The sequence below is a fragment of the Nesoenas mayeri genome (genome assembly GCF_963082525.1).
Source record: "Nesoenas mayeri genome assembly, chromosome: 5".
NCBI lineage: Eukaryota > Metazoa > Chordata > Aves > Columbiformes > Columbidae > Nesoenas > Nesoenas mayeri.
In genome coordinates this window covers 24,182,693-24,193,516 of record NC_137548.1, presented here as the reverse complement: position 1 = coordinate 24,193,516, position 10,824 = coordinate 24,182,693, and the positions used below count along the sequence as shown (strand labels likewise).

At 45.4% G+C, this 10,824-nt stretch overlaps 1 protein-coding gene across 1 annotated transcript in view; it reads right to left on the bottom strand.

The window, feature by feature from the left end:
* Positions 1–5,761: 5,761 nt before the first annotated feature.
* Positions 5,762–10,824, bottom strand: part of SPTLC2 (serine palmitoyltransferase long chain base subunit 2) — a 79,716-nt gene continuing 74,653 nt past the window's right edge. The window contains exon 12 of the mRNA XM_080345548.1: positions 5,762–8,673. Coding sequence (XP_080201674.1) covers positions 8,554–8,673 — 120 coding nt within the window. The 3' untranslated portion in view covers positions 5,762–8,553. The remainder of the gene's footprint in view (positions 8,674–10,824) is intronic.

The following is a 10,824-nucleotide window of genomic DNA, read 5'->3' as shown; positions in this document are numbered from 1 at the left end:
CTCTTCCTCCCTCTCGCCCCACCTCGCACGCCCAGGGCAGGCAGCCCGGCAGCGCGCCCGCCCCGAAGCTACAAAACCTGCCCTTCCTCGAGAAAGCGAGAGGAGCGGCGAAAAAAATAAAACAACAATAACAACAATATATAAAGTATCGCAGGCGGGAGGTGCAGTCCCCCGCGGGTGCGGGCAGGGGCCGGGGCAGGGTCTGCCGGCCCGGGCCGCTCCCGGCCGCTCCGCTCCCTCTGATCTCTCTTGCAGTTAGCCGAGCACGTTTCGGTGTCGCTACTTCCCCGGGCTCGCCGCCGGTGCCACTGATGCTGAAGGATAACTCTGGAAAGCTTCACAAGTGTGTGCGGGGAGGGCGGAGTGGGGGGGGGAGAGAGAGGGCTTCGCCTCCCCACCCCCCTTCCTAATCCTTTCGGCAATCTGATTTCTTTTCCTCCTCTTCTCCTCCCCCCGCCGAATCACTTCTCGGTGCTGCTGCGGCTCTTCAAGCAACGCCGGGCACCGGAGGGCGGGCGGGCGGGCGGCCGCTCCCCGCCGCTCGCCCGGGAGAGGCTCCTTGTTTCATGAGGCGCGGTCAAGCCCCTCCCGGGCGAGCGGCGCGGCAGCCGGCCCCGGGCACGGCCCCGCCGCGCCCCTGCCCCACTCGGGGGCTGCCGGCGCTGCCAGACCTGCCCCCAGCTCCCTCCGAGCGCTGCCCCTCCGGGGCGCCGCCGGCCGCTCCCCTCTCCGGGCAGCTGCATGGCCCGGGCGGCCGCGACTCCCTCGCCCCGGAGGTGCCCCGGGGAGCGCTGCCCCCCGGCGGCGCCGGCCCGGCCCGGGGCTCTTTGTTCCGCTCCCGAGCGGCGGCTCGCCTCGGCGGCGCCGGCCTTGCACAAGCCCCGCGGCACCGGGCGCTGCCCTCCGGGGGAGCCCCGCCGCAGAGCCGGGACAGCGCCCTCTGGGCGAGGCGGGGTGGGGCGGCCGCGGGCTCCAGCGGCTCCGGCCCGGCCGCATGAGGCGGGGAGGATGGAGGCGCCGTGGATGGAGGGGCGGGAGCCGGGCCGAGCCGCGGTCGGGGGGGCTGGGGAGGGGGTCAGCCGCATCGGGGACTCAAAGCCTCCCGCCTCGCCCCCGAGCAGAAAAGCTTTCGTGCACGGAGCCGGATTTCTCCGTCAAAGGCCGCCTCCTCCCCTTTTCGAGCGGGGGCCGCGGGCTGCAGCGCCGGGGCTGGGGCCGCTCCGCTGGAGAGCGGGGATGGGGCCACCCCCCAGCTGGGCCAGCGCGGTGCCAGGCAGAAATAGGGCTCTGTGCTCCCGAGTCAAAGCTCCGGCTGTTCCCGAGCTGCGGGAGGAAGTTTCCATCACTCAAAATAAGTCTTCTTTCTTTGATCTGCTCTCGCCTGCGCCGGCAGCATCTTTTCTAGCCCCCAAAGCCTGTTGGAAATATGGTGTGGCTGTTTACTTGGGGTCTAGAGAGCAGCTTTTCCAAGATCTCCACAGGCGTTCATCAGCCTGTGAAGGAAATAATTAGGGAAATGATTATGAAGGAATTATTAGGGAAAAAACACTGAAAGGAGGTTTTGCAGCCCACCAAGAAAAAGTGCCAGTGCTGGCACAGACCCCAGAATGGGACACCCAGCAGGGAAAAAGAAAGTCCAACATTGCTACAGTAGCCTTAGCACAACCCTGCAAATCACCTGGGCCCATTCATGCACCCAGTTGCAAACAGGACCTGAATATCTTTTTTCAAATTCCAACATCTGGTTCTTGCAAACTTAGGGCTGAGATGAATGGAAGGAAATGTTTAAAACAAGCCCCAGACTGCAAGACAGATGTGAGGTCAAGCATCCCATGTGAGGTGGATCAAGAAGCCCTTTCAAACATCTCATTAGCCACATAACAGCTGATCGCAGTCTGACACTCACCCCACTGGTGGGAATCCCCTCGAACAGCACCCAGGGGCAGCCTGGTGGCCAAGGAGAGCCAGCTCTACATGAGCAGCACAGAGCTGCTGAGAGTGCCACCAGTGTGCTGCCCACCAGGACGAGCAGCGACCTCCACAAAGCAGTCTCTCCACTACAGACACAGCTTCTCTGGCCTGTGCACCAGGGTGTTGCTGTACAATGGACCCAAGACTGGAAAGAAGCAGCTGAGCATCCAAACCACACGCAAGGTTTCCTGGGTCTGGAGTCCAAGGCCGGGGAAGACACTGACTCACCTGAGCTCTCAAACAGACTGTAGTCTTACCCAGCCATTCCACTATCAAACTGGGTGATGGTGGTGGTTGTTTTTTTTTTGGGGGGGGAGTGGCGGTGCGATTGGGAAGGAAGGGGAAGAGGGTTTGGTCCCACTAATACGGCAAAAGCCTCACTGGCATTAAGAAAAAAAAAAATCAAAATATAGTGTGTTTTTTTTAAAGTCTTTATTACGCAGAACATAGAATATATTTGAATGATTTTTTTTTTCCCAAGCAGTTTTTTCTCCAGTGTTTTTTTTTTTTAAACATGCACTGTTACCCTTTTAAAGCCAATGTACCATCCATTTATCTTTTCCCTGCCCACAAAGCATCCAACTTCATGTTAATCCCGAGTGTAAAAAAAATTAGACATCTGGCATAAAATATTTTGGGGGGGGCTCATTTAAAAATCTTATCTAAAATGTCTTATCTACAAAAAAATCCAATATATATGTACATTATAGCGACACAGACGCATAAGAATACAGTGCAATTTAAGACGAAGTGCTGTGACTTGGTAACTCTGCCCAGGGCTTGTGGAAATGTGGGCCACCATTGGCTTTGGGGCTTCTACCCTAAAGCCTCAGGCTCCAAGGTTCCTCTGATCTCTCTCACACTGGTCTGAAGTTAATAATGTTGGAAGGCTGGAGATGCACTTAGCATAACATACCGTTAGGGGGCAGCAGAAATACTGCCTAAACAGGACGAGACTTTGCAAAAAAAAAGAATGCTTCATGGCATTCGGATAGTTCGGTGCATGTTTCACTTTGCCATGGCTATTACTAGAATGCCACCAGCCCTTGGCATATTCAAGTGAGACCTGTGCACCTACTGTTGAGGAAATTAATTTACTAGCTGCCACTGCTTCTGCAGTCCTTGACCCTCTCAGTAATTCTCTTTAGTTCACTTTCAGCAGCCCAGCAACCAGTTATCAATGCTTTGCCATAGGAACATTGGTGCAGAGAACTGCACTACAGGACGAACGGTGCAGAGAACTGCACTATTTTTGGCCTTCAAGACAGACACTTCTGCTCCTTAAACAGCTGCTAGCCAGGGTCAAACTAATTGCATTGAACCTCTCCCTCCTGAGATAACAGCAGTACATATTGCTTAACTAAGAGCAGAGAGTATTCTTCCTTGGGTTAAAGTCCACTGCATTATTCAAGGTCAGTTTTAATTTCAACTCCTCATGCCAAGCGTCACAGTTTAACGCCTTCAACACACAGCACAATTGTAATCTCTTTCACCCAACCCATTCTGGGGATGTAAACACAACACCTCCACTGTCTGCACCAAACGCTTCTCTTGTTAGTTAAATATAAAGCACAATACTTCACACAAACGCATCATGGCTGTGCTCTAGTTTCATGTCCAAATCCTTGAATAGGTGATCAAGAGCAAGGCTGGGGGTGTTTACAGGAATACAAGCCAACACAATGGCATCTGAATTAGTTTTTTTTTTTTTTTTTTTTTTTTCTTTTAAAACCACATTCAAGTTCCATAGGTCAATTGACTGGGCTTTCCCCAAACAGTGGTCCAATGCTGCTCGGGTGCCAGGTCCAGCATGGAAGCCAGAGATGCACCTGCTGAGGGGTCACACCAGGTGTTCCCAGACAGTTCAGTGCTCACTCGTGTCAGAACAGACCACAAGCACCTCACATCTCCACGCAGAAGGTGCCACCCACACAGACCCCAGCATGCTTGGCTCTTTCACAGACTGAGTATAAACTGTCAAAATATACACACAAACCATAATATATAAACTGTATACATTTCAACTGAGCATTGTACATTGGGATAAATCTCCACAAGTTTTCTTCCCTGCAATGCAGCAAGGGAGCTCATGTGTAATGCTCCAGATCCAATGCTGCAAGGTGTTCTCTTAAATGAAATGGAGAGGGCAGACTCATGGCTTTCCTGCAGCCCTCCTGTGATCTGCCCTAATAGATAACATGGCTTCTGGATGAGCAAACAGCTGTAAGCCAAATACATTTCAGAGGTAATTAAAATTTACACAGGAAGAGAGGAAGTATTTGTTTACTTAAAATGGAAAAGTTTTAGAGAAGTGTCTCTTTGGGCACTGAGAGTTGCATTCATTCTTATGGACGCTCGTTTAAGTACATGTTACAGATCCCTGCACAGCTGAGAGTAAGTGATGATTGAACTGCCTCTTTTCTCCAGCTCTGCTGTATTGGTCTTTCACCCACACAGCACAGGGCTGGGTCACCGATGTCACGGGCACACTTCCCTTTCCAGCGCTGTGTGAAGATGCAGCTCTGACAGTGGGTACCACTTCTGCACTCTCAAAGGAAACAGTAAGAGGAGGATGGATGATGCAACTCGTTCACTGAACGACTTCATCACGATAAGATGTTCGGTCAGTTCACTCCTGAGTCTGCCTAAAGAAGAAGTGTGCTACACCAGTAACCCAAGAACCAGAACAGCTCTTTACAGATTCTACTTAGAATGGAAAAAAAATAGAAACTAAACAGAGTTAAACATACCATATAAACAGATCCTGTACAAAAGTTTGTCTCTTGTGTAAAAAAAAAAAAAGAAAAAAAAAAAAAGCCCTGAATATTTTTATACAAAACCCCTTGGTTTCCTCTCTGCCAAATAACTCAAGAAAAATTACGAATCAGGCTCCTTAAGACAAAGGTCTAGTTGGGAAGGCCAGTTTCTAACAAGAAGCAGATCTCTCACTCTTTGCTGACGCTCAGTAATAGGAGCTTCTCAATTTTCTTAAGAGTAAAAGAATATGGCCAACAGCCTTGAGAACTGTAATGGTTCTAATCTCTTCACTCTACTCAGCAGAGGCAAAATCTTGCTTGCTAAGTTCTTCAGAGAGGTACTGGGAAGGTAACTATTGTATATTTATGAGTAAGTTTAGCCAACGTACAGCACAGGGCAAAATCCTTTGTTCAAAAGCAGCCTTCATTTTCTTTTGAAATTTGCATCTCTTAAGAAATACCAGGAGTCACTTCCAATTAGAATGTCTCAGAATAGTTGGCAGGGACTGAAGTCTATTTCTTAAGCAGCTTTTCTTCCTTTGCGATCTCTCAAGATTGGTTCTTTCATTCACTTCTACTACCATGACAAAAAGGAGACAGATTTCTGGTCAATACAGAAATATCAAAGCAGCAATCCACCCTACACATTCCGTGACAGCACACATGCTGTAGGTTGGCCTAGAAGAAACCAGTGGTCTGCTCCTGTGGTTATGGGAACAGAGTTTTTCAGTAGATGTGAAAAGACCTTCCTGGCTTCCAGGCTCAGAGAATTACAGACTTAAAAGTGTGAAATCTTGGAATTGTAACTTCTTACTTTCCCAGAAGCAGTTTCAAGAGGTACCAGACTATGGCAAAACAGGTTCCCCTGAATAAAAACCTCCTGAGAGGGAAGGGGAAGTTGCTTCCCAAATAAGATATGGCAGGACTGAAATGTAACTAAGCAGTTTGCAAATGCTACTAACTGCCTGAATGATTTCTGAAATGTCTTTGCACCCAGAATTGAGTCATATGCAGACAGCATGACATAGCAGAAAGATACTAAATGGCACAAGTTTAGTATGAACACAATTTCCTCAAACGAGTGCAATGGGAATCCCAATGGGGACCAGTAATTTTAAAACACTATTTCAGAAGTGTTGTATAGGAGTTATCTGAATTACTGAGATTTATCCAGATGTGTTTCTCCCTTCTAAAGACAAGCTGCCCTAAAACTGAATCCCAGAGACAAGATTAAGACTCAAGACTTATAGAATTTACTATAACCCACTTCTAGCTTAATAGATCACTATTTTCAAACTGACTTGACTATCCAGCAGACACAAGCATGCTGTATGCCTGGGAATACTCAGAACAGCTCCCCACTGACGCACGCCTGGGCCTCCAGGTCGGTTGGTTTTGTCCACTTTTAAACCAGGCCACGATAAAGTCACCGGTACTTGGGCTGGAGTCAAGGCTTCCTGCACTAACTTCCTCTTGTTCCCTACCACAATCTCAAAAGGAAAAAAGCGATCATTATTTGAGGTAAAGCTTTTTGAAGTCAGAAAGCAGGTAATCTGCTGGAATGTTAGAGCTAGTCCTGGGCAGAACACGGGTGAGAAAGGTCAAGCTGATGAAGTAAGTTCACGTAATCACAGTTTACTCACTCTGTGGCTGAACAAATGAGACTATTTCATATCTATTAAAGTTGCAGATACAGGTTACAGACTTCTTGGTCTGTGCACACACTTTGCTCCAGAAGGTGAGCAACTCAACACTAGTGGACTAACACAAAGTTATCTGGTCCTATTTTGAAAGAGTCAATTTTAGTTCTCATCTAATTAAATTTCTGAAATGCAATGGTTAAGAACTGAATCAGTGTTCTGAAGTTCCGGCGCATTAAAATGCAACAAGATCTAAAAATGCATGAAGATATATATTCTATAAAATAGAAAACAATTCTGCTACAATTCACCAGATGTATTTTCAGAACTGCTTGGTTCTAATGACCTAAGAGCTACATCCATGATAGTTACAGAATGAATATAAAAGAACTTAAACAACATTACTATTTCTTTTTTTGCAGCACCAGGCAGATAGCTTTGAGCCGCACTCTGCTTTAGCATTATGATGAAGAATCTGTTTAAAAAACTCCAGCCACCTGCAAAAAGCATCATGCTAACTCAAATTGAACAGCTGGCTCAAACCCAATTGATACGATGTTAAAGCTTTACTATCTTTGCAGAAAACCCACATGTCCAAGGTAAACATACAGAAACAAACTATACTGCAACTGAATCCTGTTAGAAAACTTTTGGTACCTCTTCAATGATCTATTCCATTCCCTGAAAGAATCCAAGATGCAATGACTTAAGTAGCAGATCACCTCTAAGGTGTTCTAGAGTAATGGTGTCTATTTTAAACTTTGATCACAGTAAGACAGTGCAGAACATGCAAATAAAGATTCCAAACAGCAACCGGCTCAGTGAACATTAATTAGATCTACACTAACAGAACCAAAAAAGAATAAAGACCTTAAACCAAATGCGATGAGGATATTCTCTCTTCAGGGAAGGCCTACACAGACGTGGCTGCTACCTGAGAGACTGCTGGCTCACTGAAACATCAGCTTTGATAGAAGATCAAAGCTGTCTACACTCCTTGCATAAAAGCCTTGTTCAAAAAGGCCAATGAAGAACATCTTGTATATGAAAAGAAAGAGTGAATTAGTGTGGCAAAGGGTAGCAATCATTCTTCTACAGATCTGCATGAAATAAGTGGTTCTCCTAACAGTCATCCATTGTATAGGCCTGCTTATTGAGGGGTTCTGGTCTAAACAAGAAGCACAAGGCTTGCTATGGTTTACTCGATCCCAAGTGCACTCTTCTAGAACTTAGCAGCGACTTGTTTGTGGTTTTATGACAGTCCTAAAGCAAAAGAGAAATTACCTCGAAGAAGGGAAAGCAACTCATGCTAAAGCTACCTTTTTTTTTTTTTTTAAACAGAAGTATGTCAGAAGGAAGATAAACACAGCCTGTTTGAAAAAACAAACAAGCAAACAAAAAACCCCAAACCAAAACCAACAAAAAACCTCTCCAACACTTACCCTATATCAAGAGGATAATGAGTGTCAAAACCAGGAGACAATCTGGTCAGTATCCATACTGGGAAGGAAAAGAGGCTACAGTCCCAGAAGTCCTTCTGCCTGTGGCTTACAAAACTAAATAATGTTTGGGAACAATGGTCCTGTCAGTGACAAGTCAACAACACATTTATTTTAAAAAGGCTAAATTCAAGTTTTAAACACAAGTAACTGCAAAAGAAAAAAAGCTTTGGTTGATTTTCCTTCTTGTTAAATATGTCAAAGTTAGCAATCAACAGTTTCTCTGGGAAGTCTCCAAAACCAGACAGGTCAGCTCACTCCTTACTGGGAAGGTCAGACATCTTAGCAGTGACTCTGGAAATGCTGCCATGCCAGCGTCACACATGCTCACGACATCTCAGCCAGCATTTGGGAGGCTAACGGTGATTACAAAGTCTGAGCTGATCAGCCACAGCCAGCTTGGGTTGCTGTGAATCATTGGGACAAATAAATTAAAAAAGCAATGAGAAAAAAATAAAGTCAAGCACCTCTAGGGCCAGACCCTGAAGACACGGGAATCAAAGCTTTGTTTTTCTCCTCTCCCTATTTACAAAATGCCATTTAGAGCTGATGTGGCCACTTCAGTATTGTGAGGAAATGTCTTTTATGCTAAGCAGTCAGAAGTGTGTTGTTCATGGACACTGTGGGCTGTGTGCCACGGAGTGTCCCACTGGGTGTGCTCCCCCCACCAAGGCACATGGAGGGAGTTCAGTCTTCTGTTTCTTCATATGTAGTCTCATCAAACGGCCGGTCCAAGAGCGGTACCAATCGGTGACGGGAATATTTCAGTTGCAAAAGGTCCCCAACTTCATTGATTTCTTTTAAAGCCTGAGAAAGAGATCACAGTAGATCAGCAGAAGAAACATGCAAGAGTTATCAGCACATCTGCCTTTTTGCATTCCCACAGACTACTCTGACAGCCATTTTTACTTCAGTGAGATTTTACTGTGCTAGCAGTCTGTAGCTTCAGAGGTACATAGGATTTGGGTTTGATTTTAGCATTTGGAAGTCTCAAGACCAAGTGAGCAGCGCTGGTCACTTAACAGAGCGACTCTGCACCCACCTGACTGACTCTGCTTCCAAAGCAGGACAGTAACATCCAGCAACACTCGCTCAGATTTCACTGCCATTCCCAAAAAAGTTATAACAACTCACACACAGAAAAACTGAAAACAACATTTCTCCTTTCCTGGGGGTAATAAAGCTGAGGCAGAAAAAGTATACTTGGAGGTTTGACTCCTCTTTATGTATCCTTCACTATGAAAACAATACACGTGTTGGCACACCATCTCTGACCTGTATTTTTTAAATTGCAAGATAGGAAAAAGCAAACTGCAATATTGTGCTATCAAGTTCTATTGATGCATTTGTTTTAACTACATTTGGTTAATTTGGGCTGTCCATATAGAGATGCAAGCTCTGTATCATAAACAACATCGCTTGGGAGATTTTTACCAGTCAATCTAAGGAATGAAAAAAAGTTATTCTGGGAAGGATCCTAAGCATTTTCTCCCTAGAAAGCAAGCTGCCACAAGGGCAACACTCAGGCAACTGATGGCCTAGAACACTGCTAGTGTGCTAACAAAACCTTTCACCATTTTGACCCGAATGCAAATGTTGAGTTTAACAGAGATCAAACATCTGCTAGCGTAAGAAATGAGGAAAGTCCCGGCTCAGTTAATCATAGTTTCTTTATGTTGCAATCTCTTTGATAAGACACTGGTTCACAATAGGATTTTTTTTTAAAAGCCAAACCCTAAACTTCAGTTCCTTTTTTCTACAGAACACTCCTGAAATAAGGTACAAAAGTCAGTTGCTGCAGACAAATCTGCAACAATATGTGATGCTAATTATCTAGGCAAGTAAAAAAGAAATGAGTTCAGAAGATGACTTCCAAGTCAAATGTGATTTTTGAACTCAAAGGCTGGCATTCTGCATACCCTTGAATTGTAAATTTATTCAGATAGATACATTCAGCATCCCTTCAGGATGCCACTAATTCAACATTAATGCTCCAATTTTAACATGTTCTGGGTCAAATGCCCATCTCTTGAGACTAGATGGAGGTTAATATCCATACATGCTTTTCCTTCCTGGATAGATAGTTCAAGTTCTTGTTTCTTTAAACAATGGCCCCTCATGGTTGTTATATCTGGCAGCAAGAAACTCTCTCTAAAAGTTGGGAGAATGACAAAACCAGAAGTTGGACCTTGGTAAAAACAAAACAAAAGCATGGGCACAGTTTGCCAGAGCTTTAAGTAAAGAGCCCATATGGAAACAATTTAAGGTTGAATTTCTGTTGAAAGAGTCTGTTAACTGTTATTCTTGAATGCAGATTTAGGATTTTATTAATTTAAAACAAAAAGGACCATGTGACCAGCAAAGACTACAAAGGAAGTGGCATTGGTGAACTCTGACTTCAGGAGAGTGTAATATATTTTTCATCAGTGAAAAGAAAGGACCAGCCCACAGGGATGCAGGTTATGAAGGACTTCACTCTGATCCTGAGCCAAATATTTTCAGGCAAGGAAGTTTTATTTATATAAAACAGTTAAAATTGTAACTGAGAACTGTTCCCCATCATGTAGGCTTATTTAATAAGAACAAGGAAGCATTGCAAATATAAGCATTTACGAGACAAGCTCCTCTTCCCTGTGCTTCAAACTTGGATAAATTTTGGTTAGAAAAAGTGCCCTAACAGCTCTAGTTAGCATCCACATACACATGGATTGGCTACCAAGTTCTCCTCTCTGTCACTGACTTGAAGAAGCTCTCTGCCAGCTGTCTCCAAGTCTATTCCTTTCAGTTCTTTTTCATCCTGGATATTGCTGCCACAGTTCAGTAGAGCGATTGGATCTGAGGGCTGCCTTAATGATTAGCTGCCCCAAATCAATCCCTTTTCACTGCATCACAAGAAAAAAAACAACACAAAGTCACTGACACAGACTTGTTCCTTACAAACTCCTCTTGCCAATCTTC